Source organism: Cricetulus griseus, chromosome 3, assembly GCF_003668045.3.
Source record: "Cricetulus griseus strain 17A/GY chromosome 3, alternate assembly CriGri-PICRH-1.0, whole genome shotgun sequence".
In the NCBI taxonomy this organism is placed as follows: Eukaryota; Metazoa; Chordata; class Mammalia; order Rodentia; family Cricetidae; genus Cricetulus; species Cricetulus griseus.
In genome coordinates, this window is record NC_048596.1 from 166,666,444 (window position 1) to 166,690,343 (window position 23,900).

General features: G+C 37.3%; 1 protein-coding gene across 11 annotated transcripts in view; it reads left to right on the top strand.

Annotated features, from left to right (window-relative positions):
• Chd9 (chromodomain helicase DNA binding protein 9) overlaps window positions 1-23,900 on the top strand; it is a 231,300-nt gene that overhangs the window by 168,720 nt on the left and 38,680 nt on the right. For all 11 annotated transcript variants that reach the window (XM_027405561.2, XM_035442579.1, XM_027405565.2 and 8 more), the window contains 10 exons: window positions 2,421-2,588; window positions 3,273-3,452; window positions 6,914-7,024; window positions 8,744-8,937; window positions 9,343-9,542; window positions 13,006-13,165; window positions 13,691-13,780; window positions 19,790-19,893; window positions 21,729-21,846; window positions 22,428-22,485. In XM_027405561.2, coding sequence (XP_027261362.1) covers window positions 2,421-2,588; window positions 3,273-3,452; window positions 6,914-7,024; window positions 8,744-8,937; window positions 9,343-9,542; window positions 13,006-13,165; window positions 13,691-13,780; window positions 19,790-19,893; window positions 21,729-21,846; window positions 22,428-22,485 — 1,383 coding nt within the window. The remainder of the gene's footprint in view (window positions 1-2,420; window positions 2,589-3,272; window positions 3,453-6,913; window positions 7,025-8,743; window positions 8,938-9,342; window positions 9,543-13,005; window positions 13,166-13,690; window positions 13,781-19,789; window positions 19,894-21,728; window positions 21,847-22,427; window positions 22,486-23,900) is intronic.

Sequence of the window (23,900 nt, forward strand, 5' to 3'; positions counted from 1 at the left end):
TGGCCACCTAGCTCAGTGGAAGGATGATTCCCTATAAAAGGTGATGTCCTAGACCTGAGTTTCATCACTGCCATCCCGAAAACATATATAAATGTAAGAGACTTAAGCTCTACTTCTACCTGACTTACTCATGATAAAATAAAAATGTCAGAATTCATTTCCCTTTACTTAAGTATGTTTCTTTTAGTCTAATCTAAGCATCATATAGCATATGTAAAATGAGCCATAATATACCCGTGTTCAAAATACTATATATAAGTGATAGCTTGAAAGTTAAGCTTTCTATGGACTTCTTAGACCCAAAATGTTAAGAGTGATTGGGGTTAGGGGTAGTTAAGATCCCTGGCTGTTTTCCCAGAATACCTGTGTTTAATTTTTGTCAGGCATGTGGTAACTTACAGTTATCTGTAACCCTCCAGGAAAAGTGAATATCTCTTCTGACCTCTGAGGGCACCAGGAATATACATGGTGCACATATATACATGCACACAAAAACTTATACACATAACATAAATAAAATAAGCCATATTAAGAGTGTTCAGAGGCTAGAACAAGGGGGAGCTCATGGACCCTAGACTAATGGCTGGTAGGCCAGCATGGGACTGATCCAGAACCTCCAGAATGTGGGTGTCAGTGAGGAGGCTTCAGCAATCTATCGGGCCTCTGGTAGTAGATCAGTATTTATCTCTGGCATACAAATGGACTTTGGTAGCCCATTCTATGTGGAGGGATGCTCTCTCAGCCTGGACACATGGGGGAGGGCCTAGGTCCTGCCCTGGATGATATGTCAGACTTTGGGGATCCCTCATGGAGGGCCTCACCCTCACTGGGGAGTGGAGGAGGGATAGGGTAGAGGGTTCTTGGGGGTAGGGAAGGAGGGGAGGGAGCTGGGATTGACATGTGAGGCAGATTTGTTTCCAATTTAAATAAAAATAAATTATGTATATAAGAGTGCTTAGAGGCTGGTTGTGATGGCACATGCCTTTCATCCCAGGACTATGAGGCAGGGACAACTCTGGGAGTTAAAGACTAGCCTAGTCTATACTATAAGTTTGAAAACTACTATCTCAGAGAGAGAGAGAGAGAGAGGGAGAGAGAGAGAGAGAGAGAGAGAGAGAGAGAGAGAGAGAGAGAGAGAGAGAGAGAGAGAGAGAGAGTGACCACAAAGAGTCAAAATTTGCAGAGGATACATATTTAGGAAGGGATGAGACGTGAAAACAAATTATAAGTGAAATTTGTTTATTATCCAGGATAATTTTAATTATACTATAATTATAGTAATACTTTGAATAGCTATGAAATACAATAGATTATTAAAAATATACCAATCTTAATAAAAAATAACCTTTTAGATTTACTTATTATTTACATGTGTGAATATTTTGCCTGTGTGTAAGTGGGTCCCTGTGTCCTCAGAAGACTGTGTGGGATCCTATGCAACTGGTTGTGAATTATCATGGGACCTTGAATTTCCTCTATAGGAGGAACAAGTAAGTGCTCTTAACCACAGAGCCATGTCTCCAGCCACAAGACACCATTTTAAATTGCTTGCTTGTGTAATATAGTTCAAAATATCAAATGTCTATCCAAAAATTAATGTATAGATTAAATCATTCTCTTCATGTTGAAGGACACAGTCCCGTTCCCTTTATAGGCTCCATAGTGTCTCTTCCACTTTCCATGTTATATTTATGCTCAGAAAATTTCAGATTTATTTTACATTTTTGTTATTATTATTTGTTATTATTTTTAATAGTTTATGTTCTTTTACTTTGGGTCACAAGGTTTCACTGTGTGTCCCTGGTTGGCCTAGACCTCACTACAGACCAAACTGACCTTAAAGCTCACAGAGGTCTGCCTGCTTCTGTTTCCCAAGTGCTGGGATGAAAGGCATACAGCACCATACCCAGCATGATTTCTCGTTTATTTTGGATTTGTTTGTTTGGGGTTTTTTTGCAGTGTGGTGAGGGTGGTATTCCCTTGTTGTGATGAACTACCACACTCAGCTAGGATTTTGGATTTCTGATAAGGGTTGCCAAACAACATCCCCATTAAAATACAATAATCCAGGCTGGCAAGATTGCTCAGTTGATAAAGACTCTTGCTGTCAAGTTTAGCAGCCTGATTTAATTCCCAGGACCCACACAATAGGAGAGAGCCAATCCCCAAAAGTTGTCCTCTGACCTCTATACTTGTGCCTTGGCACACATTTGCCCACACACATACACACAGACAAATACATTGATTTAACTTAATTTAAAAATGTAATAACCCTTAAGGGGTTATAAATAGAATCTTAAAATCTAATTTACTGCCAATTGTGGGAATTATTTCTCATCAAATCAAAAACTTTCTTGTTCTATGTATATAGTTTGTATATATTTTGTGAAAGATAATCTATAACTTTTCATTTTCTGTAGGCCCAAGCTCGTTGTCACAGAATTGGTCAGAACAAAGCAGTTAAAGTCTACAGATTAGTGACTCGTAACTCCTATGAGAGAGAGATGTTTGACCGAGCTAGCTTGAAACTGGGCCTAGATAAGGCTGTTCTACAGAGCATGAGCGGAAGAGACGGCACTGTCAGTGGTGTATGTACACTTTTGCTTTACTTGGGGTCTGTGTCACTTTTACTGTCTCATTCACTGTTTGGGCACAAGGGCATCTTCAGAATGGAGAAATGTTTAGCTAGTACTTTGAGTGCTTTTTCTTCTGTCTATGTAGCTTCAGAACTGCTGGACCTTAAGAATGTTTCCAAGATAGACAGGGTTACTATCTTCTGAGAACATCTGTATCATGGCTTAACTTAGTAGAATTCAGGAAGATTTTTCAGTTGTTAAAAATTTCCAACTTCTAACATTGGCTATGTCTTGTTACAAATTATGGTTTGTGGGTTCATTTGTTTGTTATTGTTGTTTTGTGTTAAATATTTTGCTTAATATAGGATCATAGTTCTAAAATGGAGATTACTTGGCCCTTAGGCATTGGTTTAATTGAAACCATTTTAGCTAGGTCGTAATTCATGTTTTTAAAACAATAAAAAGTCAATAACTTGAATATATAACTTTAGTATTATATATTATATATTATATATATTATAATATATTCTATATAATTCTATATAATTCTATATAATATATATGGAATTCATTTTCATATGAGACCTAAGCCTAAAATAAGACATTGTATGTTTTTAAGCGTTCTTTAGGGGAAGTTTCCATATTTTGTGGCCTTTAAAATACTGTAACTCCTAGAATTACCTTTTTTCTATTTAGATTCAGCAGCTCTCCAAAAAGGAAATAGAAGACCTGCTGCGAAGAGGTGCATATGGAGCCATCATGGAGGAGGAAGATGAAGGCTCTAAGTTCTGTGAAGAAGATATTGATCAGATTTTACTCCGTCGAACAAAAACTATTACAATTGAATCAGAAGGACGTGGGTCAACATTTGCTAAGGTAATGTTACCAGGTTTGCTTGGGGACAACACAACTCACCAAAGGAGAAAACAAAAATTTATTGTAAATCAAGCCACTCCTGATCCATTAGCATCACAGAACAGAACTTTGGGAACTGAACTTTGTCCCCGAGCACAATATTACAGAGATTTTACACCTGAAAACCAGAAACATCTACCTATGTGGTTCTTTTATCTTGTTCTCATTGGTTAGTTTGCTCAAGTGTGGCAGTGTGGCTTGCCCACATGTGTGTCTTAACTTCCTAACCAGGATGTCCCTGATGTCAGTTACCAGGAAGTCTTGAGAACTTAAAATTTATTTGATCCTTATTCAAAATGTAAGTTTTATTCAGAATGGCTTCAGTTTGGTTCCTTCTTACAATAACACACAGTGAGGGTTTGTCAGGGTTCTCTAGAGCAGTGGTTCTCAGCCTGTGAATCATGAACCATTTCGTGTCACATGCCAGATAACCTGCATACCAGATATTTACATTACTATTCATAACTAACAAAATTACACTTATAAAGTAGCAATAGAATGATTTTATGGCTGGGGGTCACCACAACACAAGGAAACGTATCAAAGGGTTGCAGCCTTAAAAGGTTGAGAACTTATAGAATGAATCTATCTGTCTGTATGTTTGTCTGTCTGTCTGTCTGTCTGTCTATCCATGTATATATAATGAGGATTTAGTAGATTAACTTACAGGCTGAGGTCCAGCTAATCCAAAAGTGGCAACCTATGAATAGAAGGTCAAAGAATCCAGTGGTTGCTCAGTCCATGAGGCTGGATTTCCAGCTGGTTTCAGTATACACCAGAATACTGAAAAAAATGGCTCTAATGCCTGTGATGGAATGGAGTTGCTATCAAGGGCAAGAGCATGCAAGAAGAGAGAGAGCAAACTTCCTTTTTCCATGTTCTTTACATAGGCTGCCAGCAGAAGGTGTGGCCTAGATTAAAGGTGGATCTTACCACCTCAAAAGTTCTGAATTACAAACTAGACTCCCTTAACATAAGTGATAATGGTGTAACTGGAACAACATATGAGACCACTGGCAGTAGGTTCAAGATCTAAGACTAATGCACAAACTGACTTAGTGGAGCCCATTCTATATGGAGAGATACCATGCCCAGCCTAGACATAGGGGTGTGAGGGTGACTTGGTCCTGCCTCAATTAGATGATGGGACAGACTTAATAGATTTCCTATGGGAGGCCTTACCCTCTCCGTGGAGCAGATCAGAGGAAGGGGGAGTGGAGGGAGTAGGAGGGAAGATGGGAGGGGGAACTGGGATTGGAATGTAAAAAATAATTTTAAAAAAGATATGGAAAAAAAAGTTCTGAATTAAAACTGGATATTCCCACCTCAAAGATCCAGATTTAATTAAGAAAAAAAATCCCTTACAGGTGTGTCCAGTATTTGGGTTTTGGTTAATTCCAAATGTAGTCAAGTTGGCAACCATGAGCAGCCATCACAGAGTCCTAATTTATAAATATAGTAGTGGTGTTCACGTATTACCTTCTGAAAATATTTGTATCTTTTGTTTCTTTTTCTTCTTTGAACATGCTAAATTAGCTTCAGTAACCACATGTGGGTTTTTGTTTTGTTATGCTTTGTTCTGAGATAGGCTGTCTTGTACTCCAGACTGCCTTCAAACTTACAGTGTAGCCCAGGATAACACTGAATATCTGATTTTGCTGCTTCACCTCATAGAGTATTGTGATCACAGTGGTAGGCCGCCACCAATACCCAGTTTTATGATAGGCTAGGTATTGACCCAGGGCTTTGTTCATAGTTGGCAAACATTCTACCAATTATAATAGGTAATCTTTTCCTCCATTTGTTCTAATTTTATATCAAGTTTTTACATGTAGTCTTATCCCAGTAAAATGGGATATATGTAATAACTACAAACAGTTGTACCCATTAGTCAGGAAAAATATTTGAAATACAAGGAGTATAGATAAGAACTAAAGATTATGTATAATAAAGACAGAACAAAATAGCAGGTTAGGTAGGGGAATGGCCCAGTCAATATAGTGCTCACCTTGTAATCACAAGGACCTAAGTTTGATCTCCAGACCACACAAACATGCTTGTCAGCCTGTCATTGCTAGGTAGAAACCTGTGAGAACAGATCCCTAGTGTTCACTGGCTAGCCTCTTGAGACTATTGGTGAGCTTCATGCTGGAAGATACCATGATTCAAAAGATGTAGGTGGTATTTTTGAGAATTTCATCTGAAGTTGTCCTCTGGCCTCCATACACATGTACCCTCATACATATACATATGCATACCCACATACATACATGAACACACATAAAATTTAAGAATTTTGTGTTATGTTTGTATGCATAATAATTGTGGAGAGGAGTTACTCATTACATTGACTTTACTATAGATAGTCTGAGGGATTGCTCAGTCATTAGAGTGCCTGTTATACAAGCCTGAGGACCTGACTTCAGGTCTCCATCCACTACATTAAAGCAAACAGCAACAAAGCAGGGCATAAGTGCTTCCCATCTGCACCCTTAGCATAAGCTGAGCCTGAAGCTAGCTGGTCAGCCTGCCTAGCTCATCAGTGAAAGAAGAGCTCCTGTCTCAAATAGAAGGGGGCTGGAGAGATGGTTCAGAGCTTGGGAGCACTGGCTGCTCTTCCAGAGGACCTGGGTTCAATTCCCAGCATCACCTGGTGGTTCACACTGGTCTGTAACTCCAGTTCCAGAGGCTCTGACACCCTCACCCAGACATACACGCAGAAAATGTACTAATGCACAAAAAATAAAAATAAATTAAAAATAAAAGAAAAAAAAATAATAGCCTCTGGCCTCCACATACATATACCTTGCAGGCCACACACACACACACACACACACACACACACACACACACACACACACACACACACTACATAAACATAGCATACAAACACAAACATGTAATTTAAAATTTTTAATTATTTATTTGTTAAAGTGGGAGCAAAGTGCTGTCTTGCCAGGCCATAAATTAAATTCTACCATAATTTCTATTTTGTTTTTTCTCCTCTCTTTTGTTTTTTGTATGTTTCTTTGAGACAAGGTCTCTCTCCATAGTCCTGGCTGTCCTAGAACTCACTATGCAGACCAGGCTTGCCTAAAATTTAAAAGGACACTCTGCCTCCTGAATGCTGGGATTAAAAGTGTTTGCCACCACCCCTGGCTAGTTCTACCATAGTTTCTTGATTCCCCTGTCATATTTTAGAAAGTATAGCTTTGTTTGTGTTCTTTCCTACCAAAAAGAAGTTATTACCCTGTTTTATTAAATCTTTCAAGTTAACTCACAATAGTAACCTTCTTATTCTGTTTCTGAATTCTGGCATTAAAAATACTGGCTTTCAAGAGATGTTGTATGCTAAATTCAAATTTTGTGTTCATGTTTTTTTTTTTCTTTGTATTTTTAAATCTTGCTATTATATATTTCAGGCAAGTTTTGTAGCATCTGGAAACCGGACAGATATTTCCTTAGATGATCCTAACTTCTGGCAAAAATGGGCTAAAAAAGCAGAAATAGATATAGATGCCATCAGTGGCAGGGTAAGTATTTATGAAAGTGGCATCAGGCTGGTTACTGTTTGTAGCTGATGTTCATATGAAAGTTCCTATTTCTCTGGTCAATATTCAGCTAGATCTTAAAAGATTATGAACAAAATACACCTGAAAAATTATTCAAATACAAATCATTAAAAAAAAAAAATGAGAAAAGGGCTGGAGAGATGGCTCAGCAGTTAAGAGCACTGGCTGCTCTTCCAGAGGTCCTGAGTTCAATTCCCATCAACCACATGGTGGCCCACAACCATCTGTAATGCGACCTGGTGCCCTCTTCTGACCTGGACAGAACACTGTACACATAATAAATAAATAAATAAATAAATAAATAAATAAATAAATAAATAAATAAATGTTTTTTTAAAATGAGAAAAAACTTGAGAAAAGCAAAATTGACAATTCTTCCTTACAAAAATTCCAATTAATAAATATAGAAGAAATGATGGAAATGTAAAAATCACCCCAGTCCACTATGATAATAATTATAGTAGGTAAAACCTGTAGTAAATTTTTAATTAGTGGATTATTTAAGAAAAACATGGGGCAGGAGAGATGGTTCAACTCTTCCAAAGGTCCGGAGTTCCTTCACAGCATGACATGATGGCTCACAGCCATCTACAATGGCATTAGATTTCTTTTTCTGGCATGCAAAAGTACATGTAGAAAGAGCACTTACATACATAAAATACATAAATAAACTAATGTTTAAAAAATAAACAGGAAATTTCTGTATTCTCAGTGTGAATCCTCTAAAATGTTAATTAGGCAAGCAAAAATATTAGCTTGCTATCAGAGAAACTTAGCAAAGCTTGCTATGTGTAACAAAAAATACCAACATTATACATGTACTTTTTAAGTGCAGTATATTGAGTACAAAATAAAATCACCTCTATTTTCTGATCCTGGCTTCCTCTGCTATGTATCTTTTTCTGCTCTGGGGCTTTCCTAAGTATCTTTCTTGTCTTGTAATGATATTGACTGCCTTGCAAAATTCCAGTTCTTTAAACGTTCTTTATAACTTAATTCCTAAACAGCTTTTGCAATTTTTTCATATTGTAAAACATTACATCCTGAGTAGTATTTATTTGTAACACATTATTTGACTGCCAAAATTTTGGATTCCTTTAAAGCAGAAAATGTATGATCTTTGTATCAATAGTACCTATTATTAGAGAAGCAGACATATGAGTTGCATTGAATGAGTTAAATTGAATTGGTCATTAGGAATTGAGACACTGCCTCTCCTTTATATACTATTATAATTATTCTGTACAGAACTAAACATGTTTCTAGTTCTGCAAAATATTCACAGCATTTGACCAGTATTACCACCCCTATACATTTGATTTTCCTTTTGTCTTTAAGATAAATTTATATAAAAAAGATTTACTTCAGCATTATTTATTTTTAAGTTGAAAGCAATCCAAATAAAGCAAACCTAAAATATATTATGGTTATTGTAGAAACAGTAAATTTTTTTCTACTATCCACAGAAAATACCTATTGTTTTTAGTGTATGAATATAATGCCACAAAATTATATATCATAACAGTTTTAAAAGAAAGTCTCTTCAGTTGGTAGGGTAGTAGATATCTTACTTATTTTTTCTTTCTACTATCATTTGTTTCTATAATTTAAAAGGTGAAAATAAAGTTTTACTGTAAATTGTTAAAGAACCTTCCTTAAATGTAACATTAAATTTTACAGAACAGTTTAGTTATCGACACCCCAAGAATTAGGAAGCAAACCAGACCTTTTAGTGCCACAAAAGATGAATTGGCTGAATTATCTGAAGCTGAAAGTGAAGGAGAAGAAAAACCCAAACTCCGGAGACCCTGTGACCGGAGTGGCTACGGAAGAACTGAATGCTTTAGAGTTGAGAAGAACCTCCTGGTTTATGGGTAAAATGTTTTGTTTAGTATTTGTCATAAGCAATTATATAGAAACTTAAATATATACTATTTTCAGTCTTATTAGAATCAATAGTATTTATAAGTATACCAAATTTCTATTTAGCATATATTATCTTTCTGTATTTACACTGGTTGAGTGAATCACTATGTCTTGCTCCTTGTTCTGAAATCTGCATACATTAAGTAATTTAAAGAAGATAATGCCACTATCTGTCACTGAGTAAGATAATTCTAAAAGTTAATATTCCATGCTTCTTTGCTCTATACACAAGAGAAAGCTTTAGTAAAACTTTATGATGACAGAATTTTTCTTTTTCCTGGCTTTTATTCATGAGTTTATATTTTTGCTCAGACTTAAGTCAGTATTACTGTGATTATCCCTTTTTTAACCAGGTGGGGCCGATGGAGAGAGATTCTATCTCATGGGCGTTTTAAGCGGCAGTTAAATGAACAAGATGTAGAAATCATTTGCCGAGCTCTTTTGGCCTATTGCCTTGTTCATTATCGTGGTGATGAGAAAATTAAAGGTTTCATATGGGATCTCATCACTCCCACTGAAGATGGCCAGACACGTGAGCTACAAAACCATTTAGGCAAGTATATTTGTTTCCTTAAAAAAAAAAATTGTGATGTATAAAAAGTACTTAATGTAAAATTTAAAGTAATATAGATAGTATTAATGAACTTAACCTTTACACTCAAAAATCCAGCTTCAGATAGTGCCAGTATCATAGATGAGGGTTTTGTTTTGTTTTGTTTTTCATATTAGTGTTGAATTTGTCTCATTTTGCAAACTGTTGACATCACAGTATGTCACAATATGTCCCTGTACTTGTGTCTCATTTCGAAGCTTTTTATTAGTATTCCATGGTATCAGTGTTTGATAATTTGACTTGCATCTCCTTTAATGATGGGCATTCGGGTCCGGTTTGACACAGTTGAAACTAAGTTTCAGTAGGGAGCTCTGTACTATCTTTCTCATGAAAATAGGTAAATCTTTTACCATTGATGGTATTTGTATCTGTAGTGCCTTAAATATGGTTTTTAGGTAGATCATATCATCTCCTGTAAGTGTACAATTTAAGGCCTCAGACTTAACTGAATCACAATCTGCTTTTTAACTGAGTTCTCAGCAATTAGTATGTCTGTTGAAGTATGTAACACATCAGTAGTTTGCTGTCCAACGTGACAGGCTTGCAATGCTACCATTGGTATATGCAAGAAATATTCTCTACAGCTTTGTTAACAGAATGTTCATTTCAGTATAAAATAAATTTTGGCCATAAGACAATTGCATTTTCTTCAAAAATGAAAAATTATTGTGCTTTACATTTTTGTTATAGTTTTGTTTTTCTGAATCACAAAATATTTACTCTCTGTCTAGTATATATTCTTGTACAATATACATGTGGTATAAAATAAAATAGAGACGATTGCTGAGCTCCTCTACCTTACATTATAGCTAGGTAGAAGACATAGAATATAGATTTTAAACAGATACAGGTTGTAATAAACCCTGTGCAGTCATGCTGTAGCCATTATATGTTTTCAAGGTAGCACAATAGCAAGCATTTGTTTTGGGTAAGGTGGTCTTCAAATTAGTTTATCTGAAGCACTAGCCTTTAGGTAAAGGTGAAAGAATCACACACATGACTATGTTCTTCCCTAAAAACCCACATTTAAAATAAAGGAAGAAATGCAAAGCATTAAGCTCGCTCAATTCTATAGAAGAAAAGACTTGACTTTTTCAACAAATTAATTGTAAGGCTGAAAATGATTGGAGAATAGTGTTTCTCAACTGGACATGATCCTGTGTCCCAGATTGCCTCCCCTCCATAATTTATCTCAACTTTGAGCATGTTGCTGGTATTTAATGCATAGATTCTAGATGTGCACAGACAGTGCCTCCCAGTGAAGAACTGCACTCAAGAGGCAGAGGCAGCCTGATTTCTGTGAGTTTCAGGCCAGCCTGGTATATAAAACAAGTTCCAGAATATCCAGAGAACCCCCATCTTGCAAAAACAAAAACAAACAAAAAATTAGTAGAGCTTAAAAAAATATAACTGTAACTTAAAAGAGATGTGTCTTAACAACATGTTTCATTTTGGGGCCTTAATTTATATCATGACTGAGATAAATAATACAAGGCAAATATATTATCTTTACTAGATGGTTATACATTAGAATACTCAGTATTAAGAAACTATTCATTACGCCGGGTGTTGGTGGTGCACGCCTTTAATCCCAGCACCCGGGAGGCAGAGGCAGGCGGATCTCTGTGAGTTCGAGGCCAGCCTGGTCTCCAGAATGTGTGCCAGGATAGGCTCCAAAGCTACACAGAGAAACCCTGTCTCGAAAAACCAAAAAAAAAAAGAAAGAAAGAAAAGAAACTATTCATTAGTCTATGCCTTTGATGTTTACGGGCGGGCACCTTACCTTTTAGTTAAAGGTAACCATTAGATTCGTGAATTAAATGATAGCTATCCTAGATTCATGTCAACAAATTATGTGGTATTGTGGAAAAGAGTATAGATTAAACAAATTGGCCATGCATTAATGTTTACTGAAACTGGAAAATAATTGAATGTGGGATCCATTATACTGTTCCATACACTTTTGTGTATGCTAATAGTCCATACTTTGAAAAATAGGTTCAACCCCTCGAAAATAGGAAGAATGAAGGGGCCTATAAAATTTTGGAACTTGGAAGCAAATATTCTGTACTGACAATTTTATTAACTTTGAAGGAGTTGAAAAGATTCTGATGTGCTTCACATTTCCTGATTTTTCAAGAATTCATGATGTCAGGAACCTCTAAAATTGGTCATGAATAGATAAGGGCTGTAGTTAAAGCTGCTTAAGTGAATCAGATCCCTAATACCCCTGGCCTCTTAGAGCCAGATTCTAACTGGCTGATGCTTTCCTCTGGAGAGAGTGAAGATCGCTAGATGTGAGCTGGGAAGGTAATAAAAGTGTGTGCCACATACTGCTTAGTGCAGTCCTCAGGAAAGAAAACTAAAGATCAGGTGCAAAACTAAATATAATGGCTGCAAAACCTCCCAGAATATTAACCTCCTTTGATTCTATAATCACAAGCTCTGCCCATTCCATCATAATGAAGTGCATAATTCTGAATGCTAAAAAGTAATTTTTACAAAATGAAAAAAATTTTCTTTAATGTACTGGTTCTGTTTACTGATAAGGTAAAAAAATCAGATGATATAGTCCAAATTGCATCATTTGTAATTGTCAAGAATTAAAAGTGAAACAAGTCAAACTTCCTAGAGATTAATGAATATGACATCTCTGGTCACTGTAAATTACTACTTTATGGTTAAAGTTGTTGAACTAAACCTCATAATATATCCTACAGATTCTTTGATTAATAAGTAAGTTATAGAACATAAAATCTAGAAACAAATGCTAAATTTTTCATAAGCGTATGCAATGATAATAAGCAAGGAATAAGCTTCGATTCATGTGTTGCTGGTTTCTGGGATAGATGAATAGATTAGCCAGTATAGGACTGTGTAGACTCAGTTGTAGTTGATTTCCTTTCCTGGAAAACTAAGTACCTGTGACCCATGTGATCAACCTAAACAATGATGCTTTTTTTATTCTTTAAAGAAATTCACAATAGAACTCTCAAGGACATAAAAATGACTTTAGCTATCTTAAGGCTAGACCATTCCATGTTATTTATTAATAAAGCAAATTCTGAAAAACAAAGAACAGATACAGTTCTGATAACTATTGAACCAATAGTAAAAGAGGAGGATAGGTTTTAAATCCAAAGGAAACCAAAATGAGTATTGTAATTTGAGGTAAATTATTGTCTCATTTATGAAATTTGACTTAATTTTTATAAAACCATCTTGAATTGTGTTTGACATGTGATTGTGTCAGTTCTATTGTCATTATATAGAGGTCTTTAGCACAGTCTCCTGCAGAGACCCCAGAAAGTCTCTAGCAATTTTTTGCATTGTAAAAATCTTCCAAACCATAGCTTTTTATACAGGTTATTTCTGATTTCATGTGTACTTCTTGTCTTAACAGGCCTCTCAGCTCCTGTGCCCAGAGGCCGAAAGGGAAAGAAAGTAAAGACTCAGACAAGCTCCTTTGATATACAGAAAGCGGAGTGGCTTCGAAAATACAATCCTGAGCAGCTCCTTCAAGATGAAGGCTACAAGAAACATGTGAAGCACCACTGCAACAAGTAGGTAGAGGATACTGTAGAAGCACTTCTTTAAACATTCACTTTCCTGAGTGCATCCATCTTAAGACCTAGGCTAGTGATAGTGTGGTCTAAGATTTTAACTTCATATGATACCTCAAGCACTCATGAAACATATATTTTTATCATAAATTTAATCTCCAGATGAACTCCCCTCTTCCCGGGTACTAAATAGTCACCATTGTGTAGATTTTTGCAGTGTCTTTTGTGTAGCATTAGTGATGAGTGTCATTTGATCATATATAATCATTACTCTATTATTGAAAGACTCTATATAAACAAGTGGAATACACGTGCTTGGAAGGCGATGCAGGAGACTTCATCCATGAGTTCAAGGCATGCATGTTCTACTCATAGAGTTCTAGGCCAGCCAAAACTACATACAAATCCTCTTGCAAACAAACAAAACAAAAAATTACAAACATTTATAGATACCCCCCCCCAGTTTTTTTGCTTTAGTGACTAATATCTTTGTCTCATTTTGTTTACTTTATTTGTTGTTTGTAGAGTTTTGCTTCGTGTAAGGATGCTATACTATCTAAAGCAAGAAGTCATTGGAAATGAGTGTCAAAAAGTATTTGATGGAGTTGATGCAAGGTAACTTAAATATTTATTTACTTTTTGGTAGCACAAAGCAAAAAACATACAATGACAGAAAATTGCACAGTATGTGTCTCTTTCATTCAGTGGAAGAAAATTCCCCAACCATAGAGAATTGACCCTTGCCTTTCTTCTGTTACTTTCATCCTTGGCTTGTTATAAAGTGCAACATCAGGAGCAGTAGTAGTAATTTGAATTGTATGTAGCCAAGATGCCATGCAGGTAGACACACATGAAATAAGTGATTAAATTTATCTCTTCAGAAATAGGTCTGAGTTATTTTGTTTTGTGTTACTCTGCTCAATCCCAGGGTGCTTGTACATGCTTTCCCACCCATCTACACCACTGTGAGCCCAGTACACCAATTCTGAGTACTTGAAGCACTGTGAAGCCCTGAAGATAAAAAGACATAATGAATATTCATCCTTAAGCAGTTTATGTTATCAGTGGACAGAAGTTAGAATATGCTTTGTTGCATGGATTAGCTGCCAGCAGGAATTTTCCATTTCTAGTTTCATCTTGCCTCTTGACTATATGTGTTTCTGTTTCTCTTCTATTCTTTGAAACATCAGTTTTAAACTTGTACACACCCTACCTGCCTATTTAGCTCCTTATTCTCGGGAACTAAATTTAAGCAGTCTATCAAGTAGAAGTAACCTCAGCTTTCTGACAACAAATGGAAAACCTAACTTTTCTGAGCTCATTCTTTTCATTTGTTTTTTTTGTTTGTTTCTTCTGATACAGAAGCTATATGTATGAGACCCTAGAAATACTCTGGGCTCCTGGACTCTTGTTTCTGTTGAACAGTCAGTCATCTTCTGTCACTTATTCACTTGTCAACTTGCTGCTGCAATTTTATTCAGTGTGACTTTTGACCATTGCTCCCTCCTTTCCAACTCACCAACACTTGGGTGCTTATCATTGTTACTCAAACCTCATCACAGCATCCTCTTACCATTCAGTCACTAGACATTATCTTGCATGTCCCTACCCCTCTTGCAGTTTTAAAAATTCCTTAACCCCATTGCTCGCCTGTCTCTCTGTATCATATACCCATTGTAACTTCAGTTTAACCTATTTCTTCCCACCTTCTAAGCAACTAAACATGGCTAGAGGGAAAAAAAAAAAAAAACACTTAATGGGGGAATGGATTTACTTAAAATTCATGAGTACTCAGCATCAAATGAAATGAAGTACAGACTATTTAACCACTTTGGCTAGTAAGTTCCTTTTCTTTCTTTTTAAGAGGATTAATTTATACCTCTCTCCCCAAAGCACCCTTCAACTCACCAACATTGTCTAATAATGACCTTGAGATATATTTCATAGAAAAACAATCAGGCAGGAGCTACTTGTATTCATGTCTACCTGTTTGTCTCCTCAGGCAATAGTAGAAATGTCTCTCCTTTGCCAATTCATTGTCTTGAATCACATCTCTTCTGTTCATTTAAGAACCTTATTTTCCTTTCCTTTCTCTCTTCCCTCTCCTCCCTTCTCTCTCTTATGCATATACATGTGTCCATATTACTTACCATAAAAAGGAAAATAACTTCCATAATATGTCTCTTACTTTGCTCTTTTAATGATTCCCTAATCAACAGAATCCTGTGTTTTCAGTTTCTACTTCTTTCTTTTCTTTTCTTGAACTTTTTTATCAGTCTGCTGCAATTAATCTTTCCTTTCCATGATTGCACAAAATGTTTCTTAGCATAGCCAGTGACCACAGCCATCAATTATTTCTTTATTTGGTTCTTAAAATATTATCTTCCATAGGTATCCAGGCTCCTTCCTATACCCACCAATTCTTTCCTTCAGTTCCCATGTGTAAGACTACTCCATCATACTGAATGTACCACATATTTCTCTGGTATGAATCTTGAGTCTTCTTTCCCCATTTTCATGAATGAAAACCCATTGGCTCCATGAAAAATGTGCCAGATGTGAGCACTTTCATTCTCCTCTACTACATTTCTAGTCGAACCTCTATTTTCTGTTTAAACTTCTGCTGAGACCTAGTAATTGAATATCCTTGCCTCCACAAAACTGTCTACACTCTGTCCTTCAAACAGCAGTTAAGGTGATTTTTCTCAAAGCAGTGGCCCGTCTCTTCAAGACGTCCTCTTAAAATAGAATCCAGATTCTAGCTCATCTAAATTAGGCCTGACTTCCTTCACTCTGTCCCTTACCTACAGTGTTCCAGCCACTCTGTTGTTTTTGTTCATTCAACAGGTCAAGCTCATACTGTATTGTTCTGGTCCAAATATGCTTTGTCCAGATCTCCTTAAGAACTGTCCATTCAAGTGCCTGGAGAGTTTGCGCAGCAGTTAAAGTGCACTGTCTTTTCTTCCAGAAGACCCAAGGTTAGATTTTAGCACATGCATAGCAGCCCACAACACTCTAACTTCACTTTCAGGGTATCTGACACCTTCTTCTTGCCATCAAGAGTACATAACTGGTACATAGATGTAGGCAAAGCACCCATACACATAAAACTAAAATCAAAAGAAGGGAACTCTCCATCCATATAATTCAAATTTCACCTCAACGGTTACCCTCTCAAGTAGGTCTTCCTGTCCACACCATCTAAAGTAGCCCTTCAGTTATTCACCACTAGTTGATTTTAATGCCTCTTGATTCCTTTCCTATTCAAAACCTTTTTTTTTCATTGCAATTTAAGTTGATATCTTAATGATAATTGCATTTTTCATCCATTACCATCTGTGACTGGGCATCTGTTTCCTGTAGAGCACATTCCTAACACATGAGATCCTAGATTCAATTGCCAGCACTCCCCTTCCCCAAATGGAACTGGGAATCTTAAAATATTAAGTATTCAATAAATACTTATTTACTAATTGCCTCTTTTCCTTTGGCTTATAACTGATCTACTTTTGTTTTCCTACCCACTGTTTTGTCAATTATTCCTCTACTTCTCTTTGGATTTTGTCAAGTTTACATTTCCATCATCTTAAATATAAGTTTGTATACCAAATATGTTGTTTTTTTGAACCCAGTATCTCTTCTACCATATTATACTCTCTTCTATTTCAGATTACCCTTTTTGTTGTTTTGTTTGTTTTTCTGGACAGTTTCTCTGTGTAAACAGCTCTGACTGTCCTGGAACTCACTTCATAGACCAGGCTGGCCCTGAACTTGCAGATATCCACCTGCCTCTGCCTCCTGAGTCCTGGGATTAAAGATATCCGATACTACCACCAGCTTAGACTATCTTCTTTAAAAAGTATATTCATCGTGTCAGGGAGGGCAAGACCGCAGGAACTTAGGGCAGCTGGCCATGTTACATTCTCAGCCAGGAAGCAGAAAATGTTCAACACCTGTGCTCAGCTTACTTTCTTCTATACAGTTCAAGATCCAAGCACAGGGAATGGTGTGTTTAACCTAATCAAAGCTATCTCCCACAGGCTTCCCTCCTGGGTCATTCTAGAATGTATCAACTTGATATTTGATATTATGCATCACACATCACTTACCACTTAGCTTCAGTTAATTGAGGATTGTCATCTTGGTGGCCTAAGTTTTTATTTCTATGTTAATGTGTTCAGATCTCTTGTCTCAAGCCTGTGTTCCTTTCTTGAAAACTACTACATTTCTTGCAGGTCCCATGGTTGATTATTCTTGCTTAGAACATTCTCTTTCTCTCATTTTTCTGTTTGGCCCTTCCTTTTCCTTAGTTGGTAAGCCCGTCTTTCCCTCTCTCCAAATCTTGCTGGGCACATACTCTACTAGAACCATATCATGACATTAATCATAAACTACTTCAGGTACCTTTTTACAAAGACAGGGGCATCTGTTTCAATTCAGTACAGTTATTGATACTAAATGTATTTTGAATGAAGGATTTGACCCAAGGAAGTTTAAGAAGGCTTTATGTGGAAAATATCACTTTTTTTGCTGCTTACTGGCTTGTTCTTTTTTTATTTTTTTATCTTTCTATTTTATTAGTTCAAATTAGGAACAAGCTTGCTTCAGATGTCAATCCCTTCTCCCTCACCCTCCCCTGCCCCCTAACATCCCACCTGCCCCTAGCCATCCCCCCTCCACTCCCCAGGCAGGGTAAGGCCCTCAAAAGGGGCTCCCCAAAGTCTGCCACATCATCCAGGGCCAGGCCTACGCCCTACCCCATGATATCACATGATTTTTTAAACACAGAAATCAATCACTTGGGAGGCTGAAGCAGAACAATCAAGTTTCAGGTCAGCCTGATCTACATAGTAAATTCTAGTCAGTCTGATCTCCATAGCAAGATACTGCCTTCAAAAAAACAAAACGAAAGAACAAAGAACCACCAAAAGTCAACAGCAGATGTAAGCCGGGCTTGTATCCCTTTGTGCTAACAGTTTACAAGCATCTCATGATCATGTGGCACTCAAATTTTCACCTTGCTTTCACAGGCAGAAACATTTTTCAATCTCAGTCTGTCACAATGGTATGGACTTCGATTGCCACCTAGTGGTGGACAGGGGAGTCTCTGCTCTGGGATCTAGAACCACTTGGTCATTGAGTCAGAAACTCCAACAAAAATGAAGATTCCATTAGCTATGTTCTTTGTCTCTTTCTTAGTTTTTGAAAAATAGCAGATAAATCATTGTCTCTCTCTTTTTCTCTACTAAGCTAAAAATTTTTAGTTTTGGCTTATGCCATAGCAAAAATATAGTAAAATATTTGCTAAAAGTGCTGACATACTACGGAGGTCATTTCACCTACATTCTCACCGTGGGCTTAAGGCTTCTGGAAAAAACTTTTTCCAATGTCCATATCTTTTAAGTCGATTGCCATGGATCATTTATCAGTTTGGTTTTTTGTTTTGTTTTGTTTTGGTTTGGTTTGTTTTGTTTCATTTTCTGAGACAGGATTTCTCCGTGTAGCTTATCCTGGCACTGGCTCTGTAGACCAGGCTGGCCTCGAACTCACAGAGATCTGCCTGCCTCTGCCTCTCTACTGCTGTATCTTGTTTTTATATGATAGCCAAAATAAAAAAGAACGTTTGTCATAGAACTCAATTTTCATCAGAAAGGTTAGCATGTTAAATCTAAAGGTCTTTACTAATTAACTTAGGAAATTATAGTGATAAGACAGAGATTGTATTACTTTGTATTATATTATTTCTCTGATTCCTTAGAAATTGATAGCTTCATGAAATTGAATAGCAAAATTCTCAGCTATTTTATTTTCTGTAGCACACTTAATTCTGTTTTTCTCCTTTGACTATTGAATATCAGGAAACACACATACATACACACACACACATAAACATGCATATACACACACATGCATGTGCACATACACAATACACACTAATAACCAAACATTAGGAATATATCTTTTAGCCTATACAACATTTTGAATCACTGACAAAGAAATGGACATACCTATAGGTGATGTCACTTTAGGGAGTCACCTGTGTGATTTGGAGAAAGTTTCAGGGAGAAGAATCTCAGGTACTGGGAGGGAATATACTTCAGCTGTCACTAGCTCTTTCTTATTCATGAAAACAATGCCAAAGCATTATGGGTTATTGTCAGAGTTTTTGATAATCTGACATTACCATTTTATATCAGAATCCCGGTTATATAGATACCAAAGTAGTGCTTTGTATGGTTTAATTAAATTGTGAATAAAAAAATACCTAATCTTTAAAGTGTCATCTTCTTAACATAACTGTTCAGAAAAGACAACCTCTTTTTGGAACACAAAGCACTTCCTTTGCCATTTTAGAACCCAGTTTTCTCATATACAAAATATTTCAACCAGATGATATTTTACTAAGCTGTTTGCTGCCATAACATTCCATTGAAGCACTTTGTGTATGTATGGTCAAGAAGACTATGCCTTATGAGGCCAGGCAGTAACCCTTATTGAAATGTATTTGTTTTATTGAGTGTAATGTTAGTTATTTTATGGCATCTTTGTTGCTGTTGCATCATTTATACCTTTTACCTCTTTCATGCATATTTATAAATTTCATAATCTTGTGCTGTTTTTAAGTGACATTGATGTTTGGGTACCAGAGCCAGACCACTCTGAGGTTCCTGCTGTGTGGTGGGACTTTGATGCTGACAAGTCACTTCTTATTGGGGTTTTTAAGCACGGTAAGTAAGTAGTGAGGTGGGGGGAAGCGCTTAGTTTATTGGTTTTTGCTTACAGTTTTACTCCAGTAAAAAACACATACACATAAAATTATAGATTGTCAAAATGAGTTTGCATTTACTTCATGTCTTCATGAGAACGTGCCATATGTGACTTGCCGTCTTGGCTATCAGTCTTACACAATCTCCTCCCTTAGGAGGACCTATGTGTACGATCAATTTATTCTAATTTTCTTTTTTTCTATGTGATTTTTGTTTGTTAAGATGTATTTATTTTTATTTTATATTTATGAATGTTTTGTCTCCATATATGTATGTGCTCTATGTGTGTCTGGTACCTTCAGATGCCAGAAGATGGCGTTGGGTCACCTGGAACCAGAGTTAATGATGGTCGTGAAGCCACCATGTGGGTGCTTAGAACCAAACCTTGCTCTTCCAGAATAACAATACTCTTAACTGCTAAACCATCTCTCCAGCTCTGTTTTTTTTTTTTTTTGGGGGGGGGGAGTTGACACAAGACTGAAATATTCTTTTTTTTTTATTTTCTCAGCATATTTTTTTTCATTATTACACAATTAATCGGCATCATATTTTTCTAAATGTTCTGATCATCTCCAATGTTTTTTTCTTTTTTTTTTTAATTTGAGTTACAAACACAATTGAATTACATGACAATCCCAGTTCCCTTATCCCTCCCTCCTCCCCTACCAATCCCCCAACTAAAACCCTACCTATTGCATATCCTTTCCTCTAATCTATACCTCACTCAACCTTTCTGCTTCCTCATCACCTCTGCATCCTTCCTCTTCTTCCCTTCTCATTCTCGTAGCTCCCTCCGCCCTCTTCCCATGCTCTCAATTTGCTCAGGGGATCTTGACCCTTTCCCCTTCTCCAGGGGACAAAGTTTGTCTCTTTTAGGGTCCTCCTTGTACTAGTTTCTCTGGCAGTGTGTATTGTAGGCTGCTAATCCCTTACTCTATGTTTAAAATCCACATATGAGTGAGTACATATCATGTTTGTCTTTTTGTGATTGGGTTACCTCACTCAGAATGGTTTCTTTGAGTTCCATCCATTTTCCTGCAAATTTCAAGATTCCATTGTTTTTTCTGCTGAGTAGTATTCCATTGTGTAAATGTACATTTTCTCTATCCATTCTTCGGTTGAGGGGCATCTAGGCTGCTTCTAGTTTCTGGCTATTACAAATAGTGCTGCTATGAACATCATTGAATAGATGTCTGTGTTGTATGAATGTGCTTCTTTTGGGTATATGCCTAGGAGTGGAATTGCTGAATCTTGTGGTAGACTCATTCCCATTTTCTTGAGGAGTTGCCATACTGATTTCCAAAGTGGTTGTACAAGTTGGCACTCCTACCAGCAGTGGAGAAGTGTTCCCCTTTCTCCACATCCTCTCCATCCAGCTTTGTTTTTACTATTATCATTAGTTTGTTTTTTGTTTAATGATTTGTAGATGGGTGGGTGGGTACATTCATGAGTGCACACAATGCCCGAGTAGTCCAAAAGAGAATGTTGGAACACCTGGAGCTGAAATTAAAGGCTGCTGTTATCAGCCTAATATGTGTGCTGAGAACTGAACTTGGGTCCTCTAAAAGAGCAGGAACACTTTTAACCACAGGACCATCCCTCTGTTTTTCTTTGTAACAGATATGTTTAAATTTTTGTAAGTATCATTAAACTATAATATTTGTGATGATTTCAAAACAGCATATTTAACTCATATTACATAAATAAAATGTTCCTTTAAGGCCAAAATATCATTCACTTACATTTATATAACTTCTTTCTGTCCTCTGTACCTTTGTAATTGGTGATGCTTCCAGGTTATGAAAAATATAATACCATCAGAGCAGACCCAGCATTGTGCTTCTTGGAAAGAGTGGGGAAGCCTGATGACAAAGCTGTTGCTGCTGAACAGAGAGCAAATGATTACATGGATGGGTATGTGCATTTTAGATTCAAATTCTCTGTGTATGCTTTGTTCATCTTCTTTCTTTAGATTTATTTATTATTTTATTTGTTTTGCATGGATGTCTGTATGTATAACATTTGTATGCCTGGTACCCTCAAAAGTCAGAATAGGGTTTTGGCTCTCCTGAGACTGGTTCCAACAGTTGAGAACTGCTCTTGTGGATGACAGGAATCAAACCTGGCTCCTCTGCCAGAGCAGTAAGTGCTCTAAGCCACTGAGCCAACTTTCCAACCCAAGGTTTATCCTTACGTTTGTTTGAGCATGATCGTGTGGATAGAGGCCATGGACCAACTTGAGGTATTATTCTTTGGGACTTGCCTACCTTGCTTTTATTGAGAGAGGTCTCTTACTAGGGCCTCCCTGGTTACACTATGCTGGTAAGTAAGCAAGCTGCAGCAATCCCCGGTCTGTGCCTCCCTATCATTGGGATCTCAGGTGTGTACCACCACACCTGGCTTTTTTTGTGGTGCTAGGGATCAATCTGACCTTTAAGACAAGCCAAGAAATCGTCAGTCCATTACAATAATTAGAACACTTGTTATCCAAACAGGGATGTGGAAGACCCAGAATACAAACCTGCCCCAGCCATCTTTAAAGATGATATTGAGGTATGTCTGGGATCACTTTTTTTTTTTTTTGCAAATTTTGTTAGCTATGGAAAAGAGCTTCTGTCTCTTCTGTCCATTACTGTTTGCTGTTGCCATTGCTGGGACGGTTCTGGGATCACATTTTAAAAACCTTGTAAATAAGTAGTCATCTTAAATTGACAAACATCACAAATAATCATTTAAGATTGCCTGACATCCCGTTCTAGCTAAGATGAAGACCACCTTAGGCACATATATATAATGCAGTTTGCCCTATTTTATAGTTCTTAGAACTCAGAAGTACATCATCTTGGGACAAAACCTGAAAACTGAGTAACAATCTATACTAAGGTAAACAGCAAATATAGATATTATACATCCATGAAAAGGACGTCAGTAAAGAATGGAGCCTACAAGTGTCCTAAGCTGCTGTAGTCATTTAAACAAGGAAAGTTAGTGTAAATAATTACTAGTAACCGTGGGATTTCAGTAGTGAGAGTTTGGCTTATAAAAAGGGAAATGAAGATGGGAACTGTAGTTGTCCCGACCCCCAGGACAGCAACCTAGAGCAAGAAGTCCAGGGAGGGGAATGGGGACAAGAGACTTGAGAATGACCACAAGACAGGATTCTGATCAAGTGGCAAATTTTATTTTTTCCAGGCTAGCTTATATAGTCAGTAGTATGGGGTAAAGGGGAGGGGGAGAAGAGGCCAAGAGCCAGGTATTAGTTCAAGCAGGATGTTAGAAAACTATAGAAGGAGGATATTGGCAGGGTAAAAAGTTCATGGGTGGTGGGGGGAGGAAGGGTTACCTAGTTAAGTGGTGGAACATGGGAGGGTTGCCTAGGTAAGTGGGCCTATGGTTGGAACACAGGATTGACGTCTGGGCCATGTTGTTCCTTCTGGGTGCTCATGCTTCTAGCAGCCATTTATAATCAAAAGACAGTTCTATAACCCTGTAGCTTGCCAAGTTTTGCCTAAAGGTTCATGCCAAGGGGTATGGCTCCCAACATATTCCCCCTTCCTTGTATTAAAGAAAAAGGCCAAGTTTTGCAGCAGAAGGGGATAGAGGCCTGGTCCCCTAGCAGATTGGGCAGGGTAGACTCTTGTGCCCCTCAGGACAGGTACTCGGATCCATCCTGAGGGTTTTATAGCCCGATGTTCTTTTGTGTGGGTGGGGAGATGGAACATCAACCCCGTTGCACACAGGCATTTTCCTCAAAAGATGTGATTTTAATCTTTCTGCAGTACCATCCAGGTCTGCACCTCTGAAGCTGGCCATGGGGGTTTTGAGGCTAGTTCCATTTCGGGGGAAACAGCCCAAGGCAAGTGGTGTTGGGGTAGCCAAGGTCATCCTCTTTGGAGGAGAGTTTATGGTAGTGAACCTGAATAGGCCTAGTGGCAGACTCTATCTGCTATTTGATAAAGACCACTAGT